Source organism: Borostomias antarcticus, assembly GCF_949987555.1.
Source record: "Borostomias antarcticus genome assembly, chromosome: 11".
NCBI lineage: Eukaryota > Metazoa > Chordata > Actinopteri > Stomiiformes > Stomiidae > Borostomias > Borostomias antarcticus.
The window spans coordinates 4,231,773-4,259,272 of NC_140244.1; the positions used below are offsets into that span (position 1 = coordinate 4,231,773).

The following is a 27,500-nucleotide window of genomic DNA, read 5'->3' on the forward strand; positions in this document are numbered from 1 at the left end:
GTTGTCTTAATAGGATTATTGGGAACAGGGTCAAAGGTCAATTTATGTGGAGGTTACGGTTAGGATTGGCCAAAGCAATGCAGTTAGAGGTCACCGTTGTTCATATATGTACTGTACCTCGTTAACACGGTCCTCCATGATGCGAATGTGTTTCCTCTGATGAAGGGATCTTTTCTGGGTGTGGCTCCTGCCCCCCATGGCTTTCTTCTTCTCCCACACTCTAGCCTGCATCTCCTTTATCTGAGGGGAGACAAACTAGCCTGAGAACATTGCTGCTACTCCTAAACTGAGAATACTGTCCTCTCAACACATGTAGGAACTCATCAAAAACGAATGCATCTTGATAATCTATCTTTTTATTTATGCATTCTACAAGGTAGGCTACTATCATGCTAATAAAAACAACAACACTCAGACCTTAATATCCACAGAAGCCAGTTGCTCTCTTTGTTTAGAGATAAGGGCAAGATAATCCTCATTGTCAGCTAGGACGAGCTGATATTCGTCTTTAAGTTTTTCTGGGTTCATGTCTTCCTGAGTATCTGTTTGTATATTGGAATAAACATTGTGATAAATGTCAAATTCAAAAGTCTGATTTCGTTAAATAATATTATTTCGCATTCTTATAAATACATTTCTGAGAAATAACATGAACGGTTTCGACTAGAGCACTTACTTTGAAGGCAAGCAGAACTTCTTGCCACACGGTTGAGTAGCCTAATTCTTTCTTTTCCAAATGGGTTTTGATCAATATACCGAAAACAATATACATTCAAACAGTAAGTAGGCTAAATAATAATAATACAAATAACTATATGGGCAGAAGACTTTATAGATTATCCCGATTCCCCAAAATGAAGAGTTTAGAACGATTCAGCTTCGAACGGTTTCATAACTGGTTTATTGTGTCATCTCCCTGGGCCAATTATTTGTCATAATCACTCATATTGAGATCATCGGGATCAGAGCTGTATTATTACAAGAGCAGCGACAAGGATAACGTGGATAGTTAAGAATCCATGGTAATAACAGATATGGTCATATGAGAGAGAGGGAAAGGCGCTAATTTGTAATTTGTCAATCATGTAGCAGCGCGAAAGCGGGGGCACCTGCTGGCCCATTGTTATCCAATCAGAGCACTGGAAAGGCTGTTCCGTCGGAGTTTGCGCAAGCAGAATCAGGAAATAGCACATATTTTAGCACGGCGCAATTTACAGGGCAAACCTCGTGGGCTCTTCTTTTCAAAGAAAGTTTTGGACAATATCTGTTCATGTTCATAACAGTAGGCGGTATTGCACTATTATTTTTTGCAGAAGGTTACAATATTAGGCTATTGTTCAGTTGATGCTCCAGGTGTTACCCCTGTGCTGGTAGTAGGCTATGCTTTCTTTTGTTCAGCAACAATTCTCTTTTAGTCTACATTTGCACATTGATTAGCCTATTCCAGTAGCCTTTATTAAAATAAATGTTTTCTTTTAGATCTACATTTTGAAAATACCAAGAGATTATGGATCGTTTTGAAAGATTGCGCAAGCCTAAATTTACCCAGCCGCAGTTGCGCTTACTGTTGGAGCATGTGTTGTCCCACCAGACGCACCTCTTTGGCCTCAATGCGAGCCCGTTGAGTGAGCGCAAGCGGATCTGGCTGGAGGTGACACACAAGATCAACAGCACCAGTAAAACCAAGCGCACCTGGTTGGACATTCAGAGGCGCTGGAATGACGAGCGTCGCCGTTTACGGTACCGCGTCCAGAATATGTGGCGCTCTCTGATGGAGACCGGGGTGACCGCGGGCCGGATCACTCCCCTGGAGGAAGCGGTGCTCGCCACCTTTCGGTTAGGACCCAAGGGGATGGCGGAGAGGGAACTGGACGGGTCAGTGTCTCTTCACACGCAGCTGGCTCAGCTGAAATCCGCAGGGGTGGCGACTACAGACGGAGCAGCGGCTGCACTTTCTGACCCCGTGTCCTCCGGGGCCCCGGCCCTTACAGATGCTTCACCTTCACAGGAAAACTTCAAACAAGGTCGAGTGAATACTGGGACAGTGTCCCCATTGCTTCCCATGTGGTTCTACTTTACTAATCTGTTGTTATAAGTTTAAACTACAGCTGAAGTACATCTATGGTATTGCTTTTAGGTAGGCCGCAATATTACAGTAGGCTATCACCTTCCCTGTAATCACTTGACAGTTGCGTCAACTGGTATCACATTGTAGTCTGTTGTAGTACTTTTGCTTTTGTTACAACTTGTCGTGCATGGATTTATTCAAGTTAGATATGCTGTGTGTGCAACAAGACATGCACATTGCCCTCAATGGAAAATGTTTTCCAACAATTTCACTGTTTGATCAGGAGCAAGTGGCAAAAGCCCTAGCCTCTCCAATTTAATTTGAACCCACTAGCATTAATTATGCTATATGGCCGAGGAACCATGTCTGGCTGATTTACATCCAGCAGATTTTCTGTTAGTCAGTGATTTACAATTTTTTGATTAACTCGTTTTGTCGTCCACCACGGTCGTCATCATTTGGATGATGCATGTACAGATTGACTAATTGAACACAACATGACTAATTGACCAGAGCGTGACTAAGTGTAAACCATTTTTCTATCTTAAAGAGCCCATCGATTCTGATTATGAGGACTTGCAGCCCCCCCAGATTTGGAGTTTCGAATGGATACCAGTGGGCCAGACCTTATCATCCCAGTCCACAGACCAGACCTCTACAGACACGACCAGGGCCGGTACCTCCGCCGACACAACCGGGGCCGACCCGTCCGCAGAAACGACCAGGACCGATCCGTCCACGGAAACGACCAGGACCGATCCGTCCGCAGAAACGACCGATCAGGCGCGGACGGCCCCCGGGCGAAGCAGGAGGAACGGCGGCCGGAGGAGGAGGAGGCCGAGGTTTCGGTTCCGGCGGGATAACCGGGCGTTAGCGGTTAGCATGCGCAGGCTGGCGTCCGGTAACGCCGGGCTGCGGAGGGAGGTGCGGGGGCTCTCTGGCAGTATGGTGGCGTTGCGCGAGGAGCTGGCCGCCGCCGTTGGAGCCCTGAACGCAGTGGCCTCTGCCTTGCTGAGGCACCAGACAGAGCAACAGACGCCATCGAGTTGAGGAGCCGCCTCTACACAGACGCCATTTTCTCATGAAGCGTGTGAACCTTTCCAGCAGATTAGACTATCATCAATCTTCTTCTTCTTCGTGCGGGTTAGGTGCTGTGTTCTTCTCCCCAGGCTCGGGGCCGAGGGGCTATCCTTTTACCACCCCGAGCCTGGGTGAGGGGTCACCCGGGCTATGTATCAGGGCACACACACTATCATCAATAACCAGGGCCTACTCACACAGCCAATCAAGCTGAGGCCACTAGGACCATGCGGCTCCACTCGTTGGGAGAATTGAATATGAAAAGTTTCTAGATTACAATCCCTTCTCTGGGTTTGGAGGATGGTAGGCTACAGCAGATGAACGAGGAATAAGGAAATAAAAAAAGTGGTTATGATGAAGCTGTTGATATGTAGCTTCATCTGAGCACAACAGTTTCTCCCTGATATGACTGGATGTATAGTTTCTACTGTAAGTGCCTTTGTTTCTGCAAGATTAACTGTATTAAAAATACCACCATCAATCCCATATGACAACACAGACACTGAGAGTGCATTCTCCCCAGTTATTGTAACGTGATAGTTGTGTATACCATGTACACGTGTTAATCTGCAAACTGTGATTATGATTATGATGGTCATCTCACTGTGTGTAACCAATCTGTTTCGGTGTGCCCAGGGCGGGATTTGAACCCGGGTCTCCCGCTTGGGAGACGGACGCGTTGACATGTACATAAGCACAAGCCACCTGGTATGATGCATAGTAAGTACAGCTGTACAGTACGGTAATGATTGCTATTGTATTCATGTGCTAATAATAAACAACCTTATTTATGTTCTAAATCGATAGTGGCCTAATGATGACTGGCCAATGAGGTCGCTTGTTGCTGGCACGTCATTACACTGGCATGTGTTGCAAATCTTCCTGTAATGAATATCGTTGACCTAGAGACGGGATACAATAAGATAACGGAGAACTTCACTTGTCAAAGTATGTGTAACAGAACTGTATGGTAAATGGACAGCACTGATATTGTGCTTTTATCCAAAAAGCTTTACAATTCGCCCATTCACACACACCAATGGCGGCAGCTGCCAGGTGCTAGCCTGCTCATTGGGATCAATGGGGTTCGGTGACTTGCTCTGGGACACGTGGACAGGACGGGCCGTGAATCGAACTGCTGACCCTGCGGTCACTGGACAACCCGCTCTATCATCTGGGCCTCAGCTGCATATTAATGCTTGTTGCCCCACTCTTTCAATTCAATTAAATTGGCTTTATTGGCATGTTTACATTGCCACAAAATTACAAAAATGTATAAATGTAAATACAAATGGGTGAAGTGAGTGAATGAGTAAGTGTAATATTTACAAATGTTTTTAAATTGTAACTTTTTCAGTTTGTATGTAAAGTGTATGTACAGAGATCAGTGCAGTGCAGATAAAGCACTTCCCTTCGTTGTCCACTAGATGTCAGTGGGATGTCAGTTTTCTAGCGGTAGGTAGGACCAGGCTATTCTCCTGCTCTGGTAAACTATGGGGACTCCAGGTGGGGGCGACCAGCGTGTCCCCAAGTGTTCCGTGCTCTTCGAGAGCCACTGTTGTGAAACATAGCTGGTTCAAGTAGATATGCATGCGTACTTAGTTGCTTGAAAAACTTCTGAGCTGCATTCAGCGCGGAGGTCAGATCTCTTGATCCTGGTCGTGTCCGAGCAAAGGCTGCGTTAGGAAGCGTTACGTGAGCTACGCGTGTTGGAAACCGGCCCAGTTCACCACGGTGGAGATCCCCCCGGTACCATGGACGATCTCGGTAAGTTCACCTGGTTATTTAAAACGTTTGAATTGTATTCGAGTTGTATTGAATTGGTGCCAGGCACACAGCATTGTCCCACAATCTGTAACGCACGTTATCAGACGATTCAGCCAATCTCAGTCACCCAGTCTCTTGTGTATAAACGCAGAGCCAGCTGTTGGTAAACTGTGGTCTAGCTGGCTGCGTTGTCGGGCGGTCATGTTAGCCATTTCACGTTGGAGATAGAAAGTGTGCGTGGAAACTGGCAAGTTCAGTGAAGGCCACATCAAAATAAGGATGCGGGATTATTTGCTCTGGTCATATAGTCTGATAAATGTACACATAGCTAGCACTAATGATAATTAGCCAGCTAGCTAGCTAATGTCGATTACATTAACCGTGCTTACTAGCTACCATAGTGAACCTCGCTATTACACAAACCAATGTAGGCTACTTGAATAGTCACAGTGATAACAACTGTTTCTTGTTCCTTTGTGTGATGGACATGCAAATGAATAGATGCTCTCCGCCCCAGCACAGTAGTAGGCTGGTGGCATATCCGACATGCCTTTTAAATGACGTTTTTAAGAGCTTTATTGATAATTTCAGTACATTACAAAAATACAAAACTTGACAGTTTAACAACAATAATCAGATTAAAAATCCAAAGTGCCATTGTGCAATAGCCAGTTGAGATAACAGGCCTACATTTCAAAATAATATTACAAAACAATAAACAATTCGAGTCAGGTCAGATCAATTGTGGCCCAGTTAAGTCTCGGGTGTGTCCTGTTTAGATCAATGGTCCTTCTCCTTTTGAGTTCGGTTTTGATCTGTTTGAAAACCATACATGAGCCAATGAAGGTTCCGTCAATAGACATTTTGCACCGGGTTTTCCATAGTTTAAAAACAGTGATACAGATACATAAAACAGTTTATGGTTGTCGGTGCTGTCAAAATTGGCATACACCATTTTCCACTCACAAGGCACTTTGACTCCTATATCATAAATTTTTTCCCATACATATTTGGCTCTATCGCATTCTATTATAAGGTGTTCTATTGTTTCTATTTCTTTACAGGTTGGCATTGGGCACTCCACTGTCCTGACTGAGGGGAGGTAGTTCAGCACCTCTTTCAGCACGCCTTTTAAATGAATCCACAGAGAACGCATCTTGGCTGGGCGCATAGCTACAGAGCGCTGGTTGTCCACTTGTTCAGGATGTCAACCCATGCATTGCAAACAAGCTCTCATGGTAACCACCAGTCTAAGTTTAGTAGTCTGACATTAGCATGCAAGTCTTGTTCATTGGTTGCTAAAAATGCATTCAGTAAAGTCGAGACAGCAATGATGTATGCTCCTCAAAAAGAAAAAGATATGATTCTATCATGATACAGATTAGCCATGTGATCTGTAGGCCCTATACATACAGTTTTCTGTGTTTTGGTTTGTAGGCTATTTTCTTACTGGGATCAAAATTATGCTTCTATTTGTCATTGATTGGGTCTTGTTTTGGGCATGGAGGAATAATGGTATGGGAATGTACACACTGGTAAGCAAAGCACAGTACTCTCTTGGTCAAGCTGTTGGATGGGTTGGTTTCAGACGGACAGAACTTGGGTGAGATGGGTTTCCCGATTTTCCCACTTAACCCATTAGGAGTTGTCTACTGGCCCACATCGAAAACCATACAGTCCGATCTGTCCCTCAGTGGTGATGGTCAAAGAGATCTCCAATCAAAACATGGTCTCCAGACCAGAGTGCAAAAAAAATCACACCAAGAATGTTTGTCACACTATACCCCATCAATATTTATGGCCGCCTTCTCAACTTACATCCTTGAAGGGCTTCCCCCTGAAAGTACCGGCTCAAAATAACACAATCTAGTGTGACCCAGCTGTGAACTGTTATCATGTTGATTTGGAATGGGCTAAGCTGTTGGAATGGGCCGTGCTGTTAATGGGGCTATACTTTTGGAATGAGCTAAACTGTTAATGGACTGTTTGAATGTGGAGGACTTCTTCAACTGATCCCAGAGGAGAGAGGTTAAAGCTTTGATTGATTGATTGAGGTTGCTCTCCCTGTTGTGGAAGAACCCTCCTGGTCATTTCTAACCTCAGTCCAGATGAGGTGAAAGTGATGGGCGTTGTCATGGAGACGAATACGGCAATAAGCTTAGAACTGCTTGAAAAGGAGCTTGGGTAATGAAATGATAGGAAAAATATGTGGCTTGTTTAAAACAGTGACTGATCAGTGTAAGATCACTTAATCGCCACAAGTTGTTAATTAGGCTACACAGCCAGGCAAAGCCGGGTTCCTACACGACAAAAGTATAGGCCTATTCCGAGAAAGTGTTTTCAGCAAGGTAGAAGTTGGGTAGAGAGGACGGTCAGTAGGAGAAGCCATAGGTCTGCTTATTTTTAGTCTTTAGCCCACTGCTGAAGTGATGAGCTAGCAGCACCCAGGTAGTCTCTCTCTCTCTCTCTCTCTCTCTCTCTCTCACACCAACGTACTTTTGTCTATTTCTGGCACCCATCAAGTGTCATCTTCACCCCACACCGCCCCACACTTTCACACAAACACATACTGTATGAACACACACTTTCACACAAACGCCTACTATGAACACACACTTTCACACAAACACATACTGTAAGAACACACACTTTCACACAAACACATACTGTATGGCCACACACTTTCACACAAACACATACTGTATGAACACACACTTTCACACAAACACATACTGTATGAACACACACTTTCACACAAACAAACTGTATGAACACACACTTTCACACAAACACATACTGTATGAACACACACTTTCACACAAAAACATGGGAGGATGAGCAGTTTTAGTCTGCACATCACCAGAGGCAGGCTACACACACACACGCGCGCACACACACACACACACACACACACACACACACACACACACACACACACACACACACACACACACACCATAATCTCAGCTACACTGGAAATGAGGGCCTGCCCTTTGTATTCCCGAGAAACTAAATAAAGGTTATGATGATGATGATATCTATTCAAGTTGTTTTTCTGTAACTAGTGATGCACTTTTTCCTCACAATCTTTAGTTTTATTGCTCTAAAATGACCTCCAGAGTAGAGTTAGCGTTAGCAGCAGCACAGAGCCCAGCATTAGGACCAAGCATTGTCAGAGCCACACCTAACAAAACATGAATGCATTAGGCTGGCTTTAGCCCTGCTCCACGTTTGAATACCCACTTCCCCACGCTCTCAATATCCCATGGACTCCTAACATTTAGCCTTAACCCTAATCCTAACCCTGTGGTTGTTTCCGTTGACAGAAAATAAATCAAACCATATTATTTCACAGATTTGGTTTGGGAGCTGAGAGTTGAGGTTTGAGGAGTGACGGCTTCTCAGGCAGCTTGTTTGAGAAAACACTACAGTAGCTAAGCACCATGATGAACAAACTTCTCTGCGTGTTCGAACAGTAGGCGCATTTCACACATTCTCTGTATTGATACCTTCAGGCTGTTCGCCGAGGATTTTGCAATATTGAATTTGAATTGAGTACAAAAACAGACAGGCCTGCTGGTTGGGATCCACAGTGAAGAGCTAGTTCAGGTATCTTGAAGGTCCGATGAAGGTTGTGACAGAAATGGCGCCATATCTTAGCTAAGCCCTTTTCACAAATTGAAGATTTTTCTGAGAGAGTCCCTGTTCTACCATTCTGAGCTTCTTTTAGGTAGAACCTCTTCTCTAGAACCTCTTCTCAAGGTTTATGACCACAACATTTCCATCTATTTCATGCGAAACGATTTGATGTGGAACACACCTTACAACTTTGGTATCCCCAAGAAATGAATGGGGTACATCATTGAAGATGATCCCTCGCCGGATCCAATTATGGCCGGACCCCACAGGGGAGGGGCATATTGTGCCGCATCTCCCGAGGGTGGTTAGTTGAATTTCGGTGCGGGGGTCCGGCGCTCTACAGTTTGAGAGAGTGAAAATGGGATCATAAATAATAATTAGGGATGCACCTATATGAACATTTTGGCCGATACTGATACAGCGTGTTGAGTAGCCTCCCGCGTGTTCGTGCGGGGAGAGTTGTAGCCTGCATGTGAGAGTGGCATGGGTAATGGACTGGAACCTTGTGTACAAAACCACTGTTGGACAGAGTGAGATTCTCCCCAGGGCCTCTGTTGGAACAACAACGTTCTAAGTGCCCTTGCATGTAAGAGAGTGGTTGAGATAGCAGAGCTGTTAGGAAGTGAGGACTGGCTTTCTAAAAGCTCTTCAGGGCCCGGACTGATAGTCTCCATCCTAACACCATGTTTAGTGAAGGATACACTAGTGATGAAATGATGAACATGGTGGCTTATGTACTGTAGCCTAATGTGTGCTGCAGTATTTGATTTTCTGCCGGTCAAGTGAGCACGCTCAGTGGAGGATCTAATTGTCTTTTGATTTAATTCGCATTTAAAAGCATCTCAAAGCATTATCATAGCACAAAAATCCCAGAGGATAGCATTTAAAAGCACTAAAAAACACTATTTTTACTACAAACCTATTTCCAAAGTGGTCCTCGATGGAAACAAACAAAACAGTACATGTAAACAAACAAATAAACTAAGACACAAATTACAAGATGAATCTACTAGTGCCCCTGGCCACCCCAAGCCCAAGATTCAAACTCCCTCCCTTAAGGGTGAACTACCAACGCCTCACACACTACCAACCCCACACTAACCCTAACCCTCACACTAACACTGCCAACCCCACACTAACCCTCACACTAACACTACCAACCCCACACTTACCCTAACCCTCACATTAACACTACCAACCCCACACTAACCCTAACCCTCACACTAACACTACCAACCCCACACTAACCCTCACACTAACACTACCAACCCCACACTAACCCTAACCCTCACACTAACACTACCAACCCCACACTAACCCTAACCCTCACACTAACACTGCCAACCCCACACTAACCCTCACACTAACACTACCAACCCCACACTTACCCTAACCCTTATAATTAACACTACCAACCCCACACTAACCCTAACCCTCACACTAACACTACCAACCCCACACTAACCCTAACCCTCACATTAACACTACCAACCCCACACTAACCCTAACCTCTACACTAACACTACTGTACCAACCCCCCACTAACCCTCACATTAACACTACCAACCCCACACTAACCCTAACCCTCACATTAACACTACCAACCCCACACTAACCCTAACCTCTACACTTACACTACTGTACCAACCATAGGCGATTTTACCCTCTGAGAGTAGGGGGGGCAACATTTTGACGTGAGAAAAAAAAAAACAGTTCTGCCGTCCCGTCTATTTACAAAGAATGCCAGTTGTGAACAGTATGCTAATAAGAAATCCGTATGACAATTCAATATGCACAACACATCAAACTTCATCTAGACACCACGAGCATGTCAATGTGACTTTATGACCGAGCACTAGGCCATACCCAACATCACAACATCAAACTGCCTGCTGGTGCTAGCTTCCTCGCCGTTGCTTTTGCTAGTGCTAGCTTCGATAGCCTCTGGAGCACTTCTGCATTTGATTGCACCTGCTGCGCTGTCATTTCGAGTGGTAGCTTCTTCATTAGCATTGCCAGTTTTATTTTTTTTATGAAGAAGTGGTCAATTGTTTTTTAGCTATTTTCGCCATTGTGAGCAGGTTGTCTAGTTGTAGCTTGTTGAGCACTGAGCAGTACAGTCAGATCTCTTTTTTTTGCGGTAACAGATCAAACCGGAAATAGTTGAGGTCGACGGACGAGTTGTGCCATTGGTGGATTATGAATATATATATTTTTTAAAGGTAGCCTAGTTTAAGTAATAAATACACTTTTAAAATGAATGATGACCTAACACAAACTGGTACAAATCACAATTATGTATTTAATAATTGTGTTAATTAGTAATATATATATATATATATATATATATACACAGTATATTTATTTATTTATTTTTAAGAATTTGAGCAGAGTTGGGCTGGCCACTCAGGGGGGGCACTTGCCCCCCCCTGCCCCCCCTATAAAATCGCCCATGGTACCAACCCCACACTAACCCTCACGTTAACACTACCAACCCCACACTAACCCTAACTCTCACATTAACACTACCAACCCCACACTAACCCTCACACTAACACTACCAACCCCACACTAACCCTAACCCTCACACTAACACTACCAACCCCACACTAACCCTCACACTAACACTACCAACCCCACACTAACCCTCACACTAACACTTCCAACCCCACACTAACCCTAACCCTCACACTAACACTACCAACCCCACACTAACCCTAACCCTCACACTAACACTACCAACCCTACACTAACCCTAACCCTCACACTAACACTACCAACCTCACACTAACACTACCAACCCCACACTAACCCTAACCCTCACACTAACACTACCAACCCCACACTAACCCTAACCCTCACACTAACACTACCAACCCCACACTAACCCTCACACTAACACTACCAACCCACACTAACCCTCACACTAACACTACCAACCCCACACTAACCCTCACACTAACACTACCAACCCACACTAACCCTAACCCTCACACTAACACTACCAACCCCACACTAACCCTCACACTAACACTACCAACCCCACACTAACCCTCACACTAACACTACCAACCCCACACTAACCCTCACACTAACACTACCAACCCCACACTAACCCTAACCCCCACACTAACACTACCAACCCCACACTAACCCTCACACTAACACTACCAACCCCACACTAACCCTCACATTAACACTACCAACCCCACACTAACCCTCACACTAACACTACCAACCCCACACTAACCCTCACATTAACACTACCAACCCCACACTAACCCTAACCCCCACACTAACACTACCAACCCCACACTAACCCTAACCCTCACACTAACACTACCAACCCCACACTAACCCTAACCCTCACACTCCCTCTTTTTGGTGCTTGGGTTTTCCAGCTCAGCAGAGTGTTGACTGCTCCTTGCCGAGCTGTCCCCTGTCCTCCTCCCCTTTCCCCGATTGTCTTAGTGGATACAAAGGCTAGCCTGTCCCAGACCCTTTGACCCACAGAGACAGAACCACTTAGAACCCACCCAGGAGTCAGGACACAATGTCAGGATTGGCCAACAGGCAGCAGTTAAAGCCCTCTCATTGGATAACCTCACGTATGGGCCTTATGTGGGATAATAACACGTCATATAATATACTTTAGCTGTTCTGTTGGTTCTGCTGTTCTGTTGGTGCTGCGGTTCTGTTGGTGCTGCGGTTCTTTCTGCTTGCCCGCCACCACGCCAGCCTCCACTCATCCTCCGGTACTCAGTACTGCTGCATGTCTGCCATGCGGCTGGTTCCTTATTGGCTGCTGATGCTCCCTGCCTTTATTACTGCCCTGCGAGTGGACACACCCCTCAGCTCTGCTCACGCTCTACACATCAGGGTTCTCACGGTTAGTGAGGTTAGGGGCATCTTTACTACTTCCTCCTCTTCCAATCCTCAGGTTCCACCTCTTTCTTTCTTTCTGTAATCCTCCTTGCTACAGTCCCTCTCTCCCTCTCTCTCCCTCTCTCTCTCTCCCTCTCTCTCTCTCCCTCTCTCTCCCTCTCTCCGTCTCTCTCCTTCCCTCCCTCTCTCCCTCCCTCTCTCTGCCTCATTCTCTCCATCACTTTCCCTTCCTCCTTCTCCCTCACTCTCTCACCCTCTCCTCTCCCTCACTCTCTTCCCTTCTCTCTCTCCCTCTCTCCCTCACTCTCTCTCCCTCCTTCTCCCCTTCCCTCCCTCTCCCTCTCTCCCTCCCTCTCTCTCCCTCTGCCTCATTCTCTCTCCATCACTCTCACTTCCTCCCTCTCCCTCCCTCTCTCTCTCTCTCTCTCTCTCTCACTCTCACCTCTCTCTCTCTCCCTTCCTCTCCCTCTCTCTCTCTCTCTCTCTCACTCTCACCTCTCTCTCCCTCTCCCTCTCTCCCTCTCCCTTCCTCTCCCCTTCTCTCTCTCTCTCTCTCTCTCCCTTCCTCTCCCCTTCTCTCTCTCTCTCTCTCTCTCTCTCTCCCCTTCTCTCTCTCTCTCTTCCTCCCCCCTCCCTCCCTGTTTCATATCTACAGTGAGAGGTTGGCAGTCTCTGGCATGTCAGGAGTTCCTAGCTCACCTTGCTGCCCATCAGATAAGGAGAGGAGATCAAGCTGGACTACTTGTTGATGCAGGAATTAAATTCATCCCTGTTCTCTGTATTGCGTAAACCCTGCTAATGAAAGTGTCTTGTATGTTTGACTGACATTTAAAAAATGGAGAACTATCGTTGCCCCCCCCCCCCCCTCTCTCTCTCTACCTCTCTCATTTGACAACTCAATGCTGCCCCCATCAGATTCAAACAAACTCTAGTTTTAATGTTGAACAGATTCTGATGAAGCTTTGTAGCAGGGGGCGTGTTTGTTGTAGGTGAATTATGGGCGCGCTCAGTTTTGTCTTTGGTGATTGGGGCAGAGGAACAGAATTCCAAATCTGCACCCTCAAGGCGCTTTTGAAGACTTCGATCTTTCCTAGGCAGAAGAATCAGCCTACTTTTATAGAGAAATTTTCTTGGCCGATTCCGATTTCATCTTATTGCAAGTTAGAAATGGGATTGGATAGATGAAGGGTGCAAGATAATGTTTATACAGGCTAAATAAATAGAAAATACATTTCCGATACTGAATCAGATATGGAACGGATCAGCCGGTCACCGATCTTGGACGATCAGATGAAAATCGTCTAATTCCGGTCACCAGTCATCAGTGCTCCCCTAATGTATTCTCCTGCGGCTTGTGTGCATCATACAGTAAAGAGTTAGCACTAGAGATCATGGGATTTCCCAATCTGAATAAATACTGTACCACACACAAAAGTACCTTGCTAGCTCAATCTTTTTGTAACTAATATCTGCTGAAAATTATTTTTATTTTTTTCCATGGACGGATTTAGCTACTCCATATGTGAATTCCACATGCATTTTTAAACTAGCGCAATAACAACGGCAGCACGTCAGAAAGACATTCGGCTGATGTAGTCCAATTTCAATAATGGTTAGCCTGTCACTAGAAACATCGACCTCGCAACCAAAGGGCTTCAAAATTCACAAAACCCATCTTCAATGATGTATTTTAACTTTTATTTTAATTTGAAGAACAAAACATACTCTATTCTGTGAGCCTTCTGTGAGAGCTTATATTTTCAGCTTTTTTTGGGGCAAATCCTATTCATTTTCACATAAGGATTTTGGACTACACTCCACAATGGAAATACTAACTTTTCAGCCAAGGTTACATCAGACCTCACCACTCTATAGCCATTATAAGGAATTTGTAATGAGTTGCACGGGGATGGGCACTAATGGCCACGGGCTCTGACGGGCATACATAACAACAGGCACTGTACTAGTTGTAATGTTGGAAGAATTATTTTTTTTTTTTTAAATAGAAAAAAAAGACTGCTAGACTTGAAGAATCTCAGTGGACTGACGAGTCTCCGACAGATGATTCAACTCTCCGGGGGGTAGCCCTACATTTCACACAGAGGCAACACAATGCGCTTCACAGAAAAGGGAAAATAAAATGCATATAAATTCATGTACTACCCCTGACACTTATTTTCCAGAGGGAGGCAAAAAAAACAGTACACCCATTTGAGTCAATACTGTATGTCTCTCTCTTCTCTCTCTCTCTCTCTCTCTCTCTCTCTCTCTCCCTCCCTCTTCCCTCTCTCTGCTCTCTCCCTCTCTGTCTCATTGTCCATCTTGGTAATCTGATGATCAGGTATCTGATGTGGCAGTGTTCTCTGGCAGCACGATGACAAAACACATACCGTTCATCTAGGCGGAAGGGTCTTAATCCTACCTCCTTACACACACACACACACACACACACACACACACACACACACACACACACACAAACTCCCTCCTTCCCCGAACCTCTCCCCATCTGAATATCTCTCATCACATTTTTTCTCATTTCATCCCATTGAGTCACACCAGCCATGGACAGAGCGTTTGGTAATAATCACCTGAAATAATGGAAGCATATATAACCATTTACGGTCACTAATCCTGCAGTTTGGTCATGAACTTAAGACAAGCACATACAGCTCTGGTTGAGGGAGGCTGTGTGGTAGATTTAGTGCTTTAGGATTCTTATTTTAGCTGAGGGGGGTCTGCAAACTTCTCGCCCTGCCCCCTTCCCCCCTGACGTGTCACATCGCTGTCCTCATGCCTGGAGAAGAACTCGTATGGATTTACCCTCTAATGAAGGCACTTGCACTTCTTCTCAAGATGATTATTTTGATTAAATTACATATGGTCCTATATGAAGTTCATCACATTGCAGTATACTTCAGTACTAGCCCAAGGTTCTCTCCAAAACTATTTAGGCTCCAAAAAACTTACCACGATGGCTGAAGTAATGGTTCTGAACAAAATTAATTCTGGACCAAACCATATGTTCCCATGCAGACCTTCTGTTCAAATGTTTCAGCCTTTTTTCGGCATCATACGTTTCAAAATGTTGGAGAGCTACTAGTATCTTTCACATGGAGCCAGGGTAACAATCTTTAACTTGTACATAGTGCCACTTCCAGCCACTAGTGGGTTATCGTTCAGGATGCTGTGTAGTCCTTGAATAGTTGGCCGTGCGCCATTGCTTGTTCTTTCAGCCCTCGAGCAGAGAATACCGACATTGACACACCTTAGAGCACCTATACCGACATTGACACACCTTAGAGCACCTATACTGACACTGACACACCTTAGAGAAATGTTTTTTAATCACCCACTTTTTAATAATGTCTAACCCTTGTGACCCAATTCACGATAGGCCTTATGTATAAAATATGACGAGCGAATGTGTGCCTAAATGAACGTTCCTGACCATTTTTACTGTCCTTTCCGCTCCGCCTTATATTGTCTTGAAGGTAAACCAGCCATTGCAAAGAGATATAGGCCTACGTTTGATAACTCACAACTTTGTTTTATGCCATGTGTTATTAAAAACATATAGGCCTACACATGTTAAATACTTTGTAAATCAGGACAAATAAATTAAATTTAAGTTAACATTTCAATTTGAGTTAACAGGCTGTCTCATTTTTATTTCCTCATCAATAAAACAGAATGTAGGCTACGCTAGCCTTTCATACTTCAATGTTATAAGTAGGCTACAATTATCATAACAATATGAACATTCAATAACCTACTATCAAAAACATGCTTCTTGTTGAAAGTTTTGTCTGCCATTTATCAATGGATGAGGAAGCGTCACAAAGCGATCAGTTCTCACGAGAGCAGAAGGGTTGTGGTTAGATGGGGTACAGCTACGGCCTGTGTAGAAGGGTTAACCCTAACCCTAACCCTAACCCTAACCCTAACCCTAGTTCCAATAAATGCAGAGACCCTTCAAACTCTAACCCCAACCCTAAACCTAACCTCAACCCTAACCTTAACTCAACCTAAATAACTATACCTAAACCTAACCTTAACCTTAACCTACAGTTAACCCTAACCTTAACTTAACCCTAACCCTAAATGGCCTCTGCGTGTATGGGAACTAGCCTTTACCGTCTTTCTACACTAGAAGGCCGTAGCTGTACCCCTGCTAGCCACGACCGAGCAGAAGCCTGGCTGTTAGCAGCGCATTCCTCCGCTCCGGTCACCAAACCATTCTGCTCCTCTGTACTTTATTCACACAGTGGCTCGCGGCTTGTGGGAAAAATAGACCAGAGACCAGAACTATCAATGCTGTGGCGCGAGCCGGCCGCGAAAACCAACAAGCTCCCTCGTGCGGTTCTAAATGTAACCGAGTGAAACTGAGTTCTCGTGAGTCCTCAAGTAGGTAGCGAGCTGTTGGTTCAACTCACTCCCCAGTATAAATACCATCCACCGGCACCAGTGAAGAGCTAGCTTTTCATTGGCGCAGCTGGTTAAAACGGTGTCTGTCACGCGGGAGACCCGGGTTCGATTCCCACCCAGGGCATGCCGAAACATATGAGTTACATAAAGACAAGCGAAAGTAATCCTTCAAATATATTTGACCTAAATCGCACGTCGTCGCTGTAAATGAGGGCAACCTCAGTGCCTCTCGAGAATAAATAAAGGTTTAAATAAAAATAAACACACTAGTGTTAGTGTTTGGGAAACACTGCCCTACGAATACCTACCGGCACTGACACACCTCCTACCGACACCGACACACCTTCTGGGCCTGCGTCTGGCTGGGTCAGAGCATGTCTGCCGTGACTCACACCGCGGGTTAGGCAAGAGCACACGCAACAACAACAAGGCGTCCATGACCAAGAACATTCCGCGCCTGATGTCTTGTGGCACGGAACCCTCTCAAAACACTATGCGGGCTAATTCTTAGCACAGTCATGGCGATGTGACATCACCCTCCGGTGCTGCCTCAGTTGGGCCCGACTAGCAGCCCACCTCCCCGACGGTCGCGGGGAGCGATGGAGAGAGAGAGAGAGAGAGGGGGAGGAAGGTCTGGGCCCCGGTATGGTAAACAGCCGACTCCTCCGTATCCGTAAGCGGACCCCGGTGGAATGCGTCTGCAATGTTACAGAGTTGAGCAACACCCCCCCCTCTGCAGTACGATACCCCCTGTCAGATGGCATGTTAACGACGCTAGCGCTAACGCCAGCCAAGCAGGGTCAGAGTGCTCAGTTATCCGCGCCATGTCTCCGCGGTGTCTGACTCTCAACACCAGCGACTACTACTTTGCCTACACCATATTTTGCAATGTTGTATTTAGGGCGGGGTATTATTGGCGAGGACCTCACGATACGATACGCATCACGATACACGGTCGGTAGGATTGTATCACGAATACATCGCAATGCGATTTTGCGATATATTGTGATAGTCTACATAATTTAGTGAAATGAAAAAATACAGCTGAAAACACAACTCTCTCCCCCGCTCCCTGGAGGTGATGCGGAGGGAATGGAAGGACATTTTAAATCCATTAAAAACGTGAATAATGATTTGACGATGATTGATCGATACTGTACTGTGTAAAATCCATACAGTATTGTGAGCAATGTGTATCATTACATCACATAGCCTGGGCAGAAACACTGACAAACATCTAAACACTCTGGAGAAGAGCCAGCAGACAGACATGTAGACCAGAGTCATAGAAGGGTTGATGACACCTTTCTTGAGTGATGATGCCCACCCAGCCCTCCACACAGCCCTCCACACACCCCTCCACACACCCCTCAACACACCCCTCAACACACCCCTCCACACACCCCTCCACACACCCCTCAACACAGCCCTCCACCCAGCCCTCCACACACCCCTCCACACACCCCTCAACACAGCCCTCCACACACCCCTCAACACACCCCTCCACACACCCCTCCACACACTCCTCAACAGAGCCCTCCACACAGCCCTCCACACACCCCTCAACACAGCCCTCCACACACCCCTCCACACACCCCTCCACACACCCCTCAACACAGCCCTCCACCCAGCCCTCCACACACCCCTCCACACACCCCTCAACACAGCCCTCCACACACCCCTCAACACACCCCTCCACACACCCCTCCACACACTCCTCAACAGAGCCCTCCACACAGCCCTCAACACAGCCCTCCACACACCCCTCCACACACCCCTCCACACACCCCTCAACAGAGCCCTCCACACACCCCTCCACACACCCCTCCACACACCCCTCCACACAACCCTCCACCCAGCCCTCCACACACCCCTCAACACAGCCCTCAACACAGCCCTCCACACACTCCTCAACACAGCCCTCCACACACCCCTCAACACAGCCCTCCACACACCCCTCAACACAGCCCTCCACACACCCCTCAACACACCCCTCAACACAGCCCTCAACACACCCCTCAACACACCCCTCAACACAGCCCTCCACACACCCCTCAACACACCCCTCAACACACCCCTCAACACAGCCCTCCACACACCCCTCAACACAGCTCCTCCACACACCCCTCCACACACCCCTCCACACACCCCTCCACACACCCCTCCAAACAGCCCTCCACCCAGCCCTCCACACACCCCTCCACACACTCCTCAACACAGCCCTCCACACACCCCTCAACACACCCCTCCACACACCCCTCCACACAGCTCCCCACACACTCCTCAACACAGCCCTCCACACACCCCTCCAAACAGCCCTCCACCCAGCCCTCCACACACCCCTCCACACACTCCTCAACACAGCCCTCCACACAACCCTCCACACACCCCTCAACACAGCCCTCCACACAACCCTCCACACACCCCTCAAAACAGCCCTCCACACAGCCCTCCACACAGCCCTCCACACAGCCCTCCAAACACCCCTCAACACACCCCTCCACACACCCCTCCACACACCCCTCCACACACCCCTCCACACACCCCTCAAAACAGCCCTCCACACACCCCTCCACCCAGCCCTCCACACACCCCTCCACACACCCCTCCACACACCCCTCCACACAGCCCTCCACACACCCCTCAACACAGCCCTCAACACAGCCCTCAACACAGCCCTCCACACAGCCCTCCACACACCCCTCAACACACCCCTCCACACACCCCTCCACACACTCCTCAACAGAGCCCTCCACACAGCCCTCCACACACCCCTCAACACACCCCTCCACACACCCCTCCACACACTCCTCAACAGAGCCCTCCACCCAGCCCTCCACCCAGCCCTCCACACACCCCTCAACACAACCCTCCACCCAGCCCTCCACACACCCCTCCACACACCCCTCCACACACCCCTCAACACAGCCCTCCACACAACCCTCCACCCAGCCCTCCACACACCCCTCAACACAGCCCTCCACCCAGCCCTCCACACACCCCTCCACACACCCCTCAACACACCCCTCCACACACTCCTCAACACACCCCTCCACACACTCCTCAACAGAGCCCTCCACACACCCCTCCACACACCCCTCCACACACCCCTCCACACAACCCTCCACCCAGCCCTCCACACACCCCTCAACACAGCCCTCAACACAGCCCTCCACACACTCCTCAACACAGCCCTCCACACACCCCTCAACACAGCCCTCCACACACCCCTCAACACAGCCCTCCACACACCCCTCAACACACCCCTCAACACACCCCTCAACACAGCCCTCAACACACCCCTCAACACACCCCTCAACACAGCCCTCCACACACCCCTCAACACACCCCTCAACACACCCCTCAACACAGCCCTCCACACACCCCTCAACACAGCTCCTCCACACACCCCTCCACACACCCCTCCACACACCCCTCCACACACCCCTCCAAACAGCCCTCCACCCAGCCCTCCACACACCCCTCCACACACTCCTCAACACAGCCCTCCACACACCCCTCAACACACCCCTCCACACACCCCTCCACACAGCTCCCCACACACTCCTCAACACAGCCCTCCACACACCCCTCCAAACAGCCCTCCACCCAGCCCTCCACACACCCCTCCACACACTCCTCAACACAGCCCTCCACACAACCCTCCACACACCCCTCAAAACAGCCCTCCACACAGCCCTCCACACAGCCCTCAACACACCCCTCAACACACCCCTCCACACACCCCTCCACACAGCCCTCCAAACACCCCTCAACACACCCCTCCACACACCCCTCCACACACCCCTCCACACACCCCTCCACACACCCCTCCACACAGCCCTCCACACACCCCTCAAAACAGCCCTCCACACACCCCTCCACCCAGCCCTCCACACACCCCTCCACACACCCCTCCACACACCCCTCCACACAGCCCTCCACACACCCCTCAACACAGCCCTCAACACAGCCCTCCACACAGCCCTCCACACACCCCTCAACACACCCCTCCACACAGCCCTCCACACACCCCTCCACACCCCCCTCAACCCAGCCCTCAACACACCCCTCAACACCCCCCTCCACACCCCCCTCAACCCAGCCCTCCCCCTGATCAGAGCCCTCATTTTCTCTTCCCTCTTTCACAACCTGTGATTTTCTTTCTCCCGCTGCGTTTGAGCCTCTCGCTTCGCAGACCTGTTTCTCTTCAAGTTGGCGTTGGCGTGAGTACAGACTAACCCCGACCCCTGACCCCTGACCCCTCACCTCAGCCTTAAACAGCCAGCGAGACCGGGACTGGAGGGAAGAGCTGGGTGGAAGATGACCCTTCCACTCCTCCACCCCCTCCAGCTCTCCCTCACTGCCTGTCATTACTCTCTGCAGACACGACAGTTGAGTCAGTTCATGCTAGCTAGCTAGCTACTCTGTGTGGGCTGCTCCTCTCTCTCTCCTCTCTCTCTCTCTCTCCTCTCTCTCTGGGTCTGTGCTCGTCTCGATCTTCTCAGGTAGGTCTCACAACTCTGTTCTTCCTAGGATGGATTTGTCTCTCGGCCCCTGTATTGCTCTTCTGTCGGGGTCAGGGTTAGGGTCAGCCGTTTGGAGCTCTCTGTCGGGGTCAGGGTTAGGGTCAGCCGTTTGGAGCTCTCTGTCGGGGTCAGGGTTACGGTCAGCCATTTGGAGCTCTCTGTCGGGGTCAGGGTTAGGGTCAGCCGTTTGGAGCTCTCTGTCGGGGTCAGGGTTACGGTCAGCCGTTTGGACCACTTTAGGGTGGTCCAGAGGTGTCGCCAAAACTGTATAGTTTCCACTATCACGCACTGGCGTTTCTTCTTCCGTTGCATGTGTGCTGAAAGTAGTTTAGATTGATAGGTGTGTTTTGATAAGTGTGTATTGATAGCAGTGTACTGACGGCTGTGTAGTCAACTCCTTAGCGTTGCCTCCATATACATGCTATGTCTTTCATGATTTGCGATTTTTTTAATGTTTTATTTGGTAGAAATCCAACACGGCTTTGTGATTGTGTTTGGTAGCAGCCAGGCGTTCTGTAGTATTTGCACTGAGGGTGGAGTCGTGAAGGATGGTGGTTTGCTCTGTGACACATCGCCGGCTTGCTCTGTAGACCGAGTATGACTCGGTAGGGTAACATGCTAATTGAGTACTGCTCCGTTAAGTGGCGGTGTTGAGCAGAACACCTGTTATACCAGGGCGGGCTAAATCATTTAATGCCAGGTTGACTCGGCGTCGGCTGGGTCCACATCCAGAGCGCCGTGCGGTCAATGAGTAACCCGAGGAGTGGCGCTGACAGTCCGGATGATTCAGCTCACGCTACTCCCACTGTGTCGTAACGCGACTCAAAGGCGTGGGCGTTTGGGGCTGGCCGGTGCGTGGTGCGATCATCAGGCCGTCAGTTTGGCCTCCTAGGTATTCTCTACGGCTGCAGATGAATGATGAGTTTGGGAGTTGAGCTCCACAACATCGGAAATAAGTTATGACCCCCCTATTGTCCTCCTGGGCTACCTCTGGGCTTAGCCATTGAACAGATATAGGCTACTTTTTAAACTCTTAAAACGTAAACAACTGAGTTGAAGTCAAAGGTTTAGAGTTGTTCAGCCCCATAATGGCATGTCCACCATACAGTTCTATACATCTTGTGTCAAAATCAGTTGAGACCAGCTTTTAGCTATGATTGAGTAGCTATGTTGTGCTCTGTGATTGGCTGAGTGATAAAAGTTTAGGCCTTACGTTGGCATTCTGTGCTCTTGTGCATTTAGATGCTTTGTTGGCAGACTTGGAGTCCACAACCTCCCATATCTCCAAGCGCCCAGTGTTTTTCCCAGACGAGACCCCGTACTCCTACCCCACTGGGGGGCAGGTCTCGTCCCCTCCCCCCGGACCCCCCCCTTCCTCCGCTGACGCCCTGAACGGAGCCACCCCGGACCCCCAAGAACCACTCAGCTGCTCTACACAGGTAAACACACACACTCACAAGAACACACTCACTCACTCACTCACTCACTCACTCACTCACTCACTCACTCACTCACTCACTCACTCACTCACTCACTCACTCACTCACTCACTCACTCACTCACTCAATAACACACACACGCTCTATAAAGCACACACACTCACTCACAATAACACACACACACAAGCACACACACTCACAATAAGACAAACACTCTCACACACACACACACACACACACACACACACACACACACACACACACACACACACACACAGTACTGACAGCTTCCTCTTCCTCCATCCTCCTCCATCTCTGCTCAGGAGGGCTTCCTGTCAGGTGACAGCAGCACGCCCCCTCTCCTCCAATCAGAAGAGGATCACGTCTACAGGTAATGCGGGATTCTTCTTTTTTAGATTATAATATTCACACACACAAAAACAAAGGTACCTACACAGTACCTTAATAATGAAATAGTTTTCCATCCAAAACTGTTCACGATCTTGATGTGTGCTGTTCATCTATTTGTTTGTGAATTCATCATGCCATTTATGTGATATCAAAACGGACTTCCTCCATCCCAGCACAGTGAATTATATTAAATAACTAATATCTTACCATAATACATTTTTGTAGATTGTATTGTATATCATATTTTATATGGGGATATGAATATTCCCTTCGTTATTGTATTTTGCACTGTATTGTTCTGACTATGTTTTTAGTCATGCGCCAGCAGACTTATACAAATTCCTCGTTTAATTTTATTTTGGCCTAATCAAAATCTGAATGTGAATCTGGTCTTTTCTCCGGACAGTTTTCCCATCAAGCAGAAGAGCAGTGAGGCGCCGCCGGCCGCCATGAGCTCCTTCCTGGGCAGCAACCTGTCTGAGCTGGACCGCCTGCTCCTGGAGCTCAACGCCGTCCAGCACAACTCCCCGTCCTTCCCGACAGAAGGTACCGCACGCCACCCATCTCCTCACCGTTCCCCACAGAAAGGATGTACCTCACACACACACTTCCACCCTCACGGTCGCAATCACCAAAAGCCAAGATGGCGCTGAGTGTGGTCGCTTTGTTTTGCGCTCCTCATCGACAAGCTTTTTGCTGTTTTATAGTTTTTTGCTGGACCCGACCACAGTCTAGCAAGTTACACAAATACTGCTCCATAACATTAGCTAGCAAGTTTTGCTAGTCACAAGTGATTACCTTGCTGATGGAAAAACGTTTTATCTAAGCAAACGAGCAACAGGAAACTGATATCACCTTTGAAATCAGCGTGAATTGTACGTACTGGTAGCTAGCTAGCGTTGCAGTCACTGGCCTTTTGAGAAATCGTTACGTGACATAACGTTAACTAACAGTCTCTCACAAGCTTGGCACGCACGCAGCTTTGAGGTCAATAGTACGCAGCGCACGCAACTCAAAACTGACCGTAAATTCAATTAATTATCTGTGCAACAACATTAGTCTACCTTAGCTAGCTAGCTAAAAATCACATTGATATGCTAACTTTAGCTAATCTCCCATTGGAAATTCTCTCCCGATTCAGCTTTATACCTACATAGGTGTTTATGAAATCGTCATATTTTGGCTTTAGCCTGATCTGTTTGTTGTTGTTTGTTTGTCTGTTTCCCCTTGTTTGTTGTAGAAGAGGCCGCTCCTCCGCTGCCCTCCAGCAGCACCACCCACTACGTGCAGGAGAACGGTCTCTCTCCTCCGGGCAAGGCGCCTCCCCCCGCCGCCATCGAGAAGCCCAAACGCAGCATGCCTGCTCGGGGCATCGAAGACGTGCGCCCCAGCGTAGAGAGCCTCCTGGATGAACTGGAAAGTTCCGTGCCCTCCCCCACGTAAGGACCGGAGATGGCTTCACCTAACACGCCGTCGAAACGTTTTGAACCCTATCATATAGAAACATGTTTAACCCTTTAATACCTTTGAAACATTTTTGAACTAGGGATTCTTATAAGGCTAATTAAACCGGGTATATCTAGAATAGTAAGGATTCTTTCATTTGTACCGCTGTAGCACCAAACTCTGTTGTAATTCTCGTCATTTCATGTCTTTGTCTTTGGGTGCGTTAAGTAGCTGACACTCTTAAGAATGCTCACTTTGAGCGCTGAGCGGTGTTTAAAACCACTTAACGGTCTGCTCTAACCGAGGGCAGAGTTGTTAGGAGACGAGAACTTTTCACCTGATGTCAATCGTGTGGGATTAGCGAGCAGCGTCCCAACGATTCACAAGCCAAAATGTTTTTTTTTGTGCTCAGGTTCAAAACTGCTCACTTGTGCTCTGAGCAGATCAGTCTGAGCGTAACTAAGCAACCCGTTAAGTGAATTCTGATCACTGATCGCTGACTTAGCACTCAGCTACTTAACGCACCCTTTTTGTCCCTAGGCCCACACCGTTAGTCGTGTCAGAGGAGCTGACGGACGAACAGGCAGAGGAGACGCCGTTGCAGCTGCAGGCACGGATGTCCGCCTCCTCCGCCACCCGGGAACTGGACGAGCTCATGGCCTCCCTGTCCGACTTCAAGGTCCAGAGCAACGTGAGTGTGCGCGCGAGCAGAGATACGAGCGAGACAGTTAGGCAGACTTTGTTCTCGGTAGGATCGGCTTCTTTATTAGCTAGGCTCTTTTTTACGTTATGCTATTTCTCTATAGCACTTTTTTATTGGCGAATGCACTTTTCTACGCACTTGTCAGAAGGCTTTATTGAGGGAGTCGTCACGGAGATGATTGTCACGAATGCGTTTCTGTTTTGCAACTTCCCTTTTCTGCTCCTCTTTATTTTCAACCTCTTTGAACCTTATTTTCAACCTCTTTTCTCCCCTTTTCTCTCTTTGTCTTTCCTGTCGTTTTCCGTGTCTGCGTCTGTCGTCCAGTCGGGTTCTCAGTTGTCCATCAATGAGGAAGCTCAGCCTAGTCACGTGACAGGAACCGCCTTACTGACCGGTCCAGCTGCAGCCCCTTCTGTGGGGCCCAACAGGCCTCCCGGTGACTCCGCCCCCTCCCGCGCCACCCTCCCACTAGAGCTCCACATAGACGAAGACGGGTGCTCTTCGCCGTCGGCTGCCTCGACCTCTCGTACGAAGACCTTCACCGTGCTCTCCGTCACGCCAGAAGCCAGGGAGACCGAGGCAGCCTCCAAGCCGCAAAAGACCCCCAGTCAAGCCAAGACCCCCAGTCCAGTTACTATTCCCAAGACCTCGAGTCCAGTAGCCGTCACCAAAACCCTCAGTCCATTTGCCGTCACCAAAACCCTCAGTCCATTTGCAGTCACCAAAACCCTCAGTCCATTTGCAGTCACCAAAACCCTCAGTCCATTTGCAGTCACCAAAACCCTCAGTCCATTTGCAGTCACCAAAACCCCTAGTCCAGTTATAGAGGCAAAGAGCCCTAGTCCAGTTAGATACAGCACTAGTCCAGTTAGACACTGTCCTAGTCCAGTTAGATACAGCACTAGTCCAGTTAGATACAGCCCTAGTCCAGTTATAGAGGCAAAGAGCCCTAGTCCAGTTAGATACAGCACTAGTCCAGTTAGATACTGTCCTAGTCCAGTTAGATACAGTCCTAGTCCATTTGCATACAAACCCACTCCGGTCGACCTGCTTTTCCCACCCAAGGAGACGCCGCCCGACGCGTCTGTAGATTTTTCCGAGCGCCGTACGATCCCCGACTTGGGAATAACGCTGCCCTGTCGAGAGCCCTTATTGGAGGACGCCCTCGACAGACTACTGTCCTTCAGCTTCGCAGCGCCAGAGGGGTGTGTGGGCTACGGGAAGGAGAGCCAGTTCTCCATGGACCGAGTATCCGCCATGTCAGGAGAGGAGGCGAGGACCTGGGAGGAGGAGGAGGAGGAGGAGGAGGAAGGGATTTACCCCGCCCAGAGCGCCTCCCTGGACGGCCGAGAGGACGCCATGACGCCCCTCACCGAGGCCAGCTGGATGGACGGCTCCCTGACCCCCTCGAGCTGCCCCGGGACCCCCGACGCCACCCTGGACCTGCCCCTGCTCCAGCCCTCCGCCGTGGAGCGGCTGTCGGCGTCCGGCCAAGTACGACGCCCCCGCCGGTCGACCGCGCTCTCCCAAAATAACCTCCGAGGCACCGTGTGGCGTTTCCTTTTACTAGGCCATATAACGCTCCACTGTGACACGCTCAGTCTCCACCCTGTGCATTCTGACCCTTGACCCACGTACAGATAGGCCTAACGGAGGCAGTCAAATGAGTTTTTATTTATCTCCAAGATTTTTATGCAGTATATCACTGATGCTGTTTGGATGGCGATCCATTCAGGTCTGAACTAGCTCTGTTACAGCGGTTGAGTCCAGATTTTATTTTGGGAGAGCAGCTTACACAAGGACAACATAATCACTTGTGCCTTTGTTGCTTGCAGTGTGGTGCACGGAGTGTGTCTATCGCGCCTTGCGGACGGGCATGCGTCATTGGGAATGGCTCGACGACAGGATTATCACCAATGTACAGGATTTACCGCCATTGTTGATGTTTCGTGTTGGGCGTTTTGTCGTTTGCGCACACCCTCACCCGCTCCTAGGACTGTGTGCATATGAGTCACGGTCAGGGCTTGGCTTGGCTACTTTTGCAATTGAGCAGCGTGATTTAAAGAGCTATCTATCTCTCTTTCAAATGAAGGTGAAACAAGTTG

General features: G+C 48.3%; 3 protein-coding genes across 3 annotated transcripts in view; 2 read left to right on the plus strand and 1 right to left on the minus strand.

Annotated features, from left to right (window-relative positions):
- The window catches only part of LOC311315132 (coiled-coil domain-containing protein 63-like), a gene marked incomplete at both ends in the record, with an annotated part of 5,022 nt that extends 4,791 nt beyond the window's left edge, over positions 1–231 (minus strand). The window contains one exon of the mRNA XM_084445734.1: positions 118–231. Within this exon, the coding sequence (XP_084301860.1) occupies positions 118–231 (114 nt within the window). The remainder of the gene's footprint in view (positions 1–117) is intronic.
- A 1,276-nt stretch (positions 232–1,507) lies between these two features.
- Positions 1,508–3,878, plus strand: LOC311315133 (uncharacterized protein; the record flags this gene model as incomplete). The annotated part of the gene is made up of 2 exons (XM_084445735.1): positions 1,508–2,024; positions 2,619–3,878. The coding sequence occupies 2 exons, from the start codon at positions 1,508–1,510 to the stop codon at positions 3,116–3,118; spliced, it is 1,017 nt and encodes a 338-aa protein (XP_084301861.1). The 3' UTR covers positions 3,119–3,878.
- Positions 3,879–4,811: 933 nt separating this feature from the next.
- The window catches only part of LOC311315331 (paxillin-like), a gene marked incomplete at its 3' end in the record, with an annotated part of 33,836 nt that continues 11,147 nt past the window's right edge, over positions 4,812–27,500 (plus strand). Inside the window, exons 1-6 of the mRNA XM_084445987.1 lie at positions 4,812–4,915; positions 22,639–22,835; positions 23,159–23,226; positions 23,653–23,792; positions 24,487–24,685; positions 25,233–25,383. Of these exons, the coding sequence (XP_084302113.1) occupies positions 4,903–4,915; positions 22,639–22,835; positions 23,159–23,226; positions 23,653–23,792; positions 24,487–24,685; positions 25,233–25,383 (768 nt within the window). The 5' untranslated portion in view covers positions 4,812–4,902. The remainder of the gene's footprint in view (positions 4,916–22,638; positions 22,836–23,158; positions 23,227–23,652; positions 23,793–24,486; positions 24,686–25,232; positions 25,384–27,500) is intronic.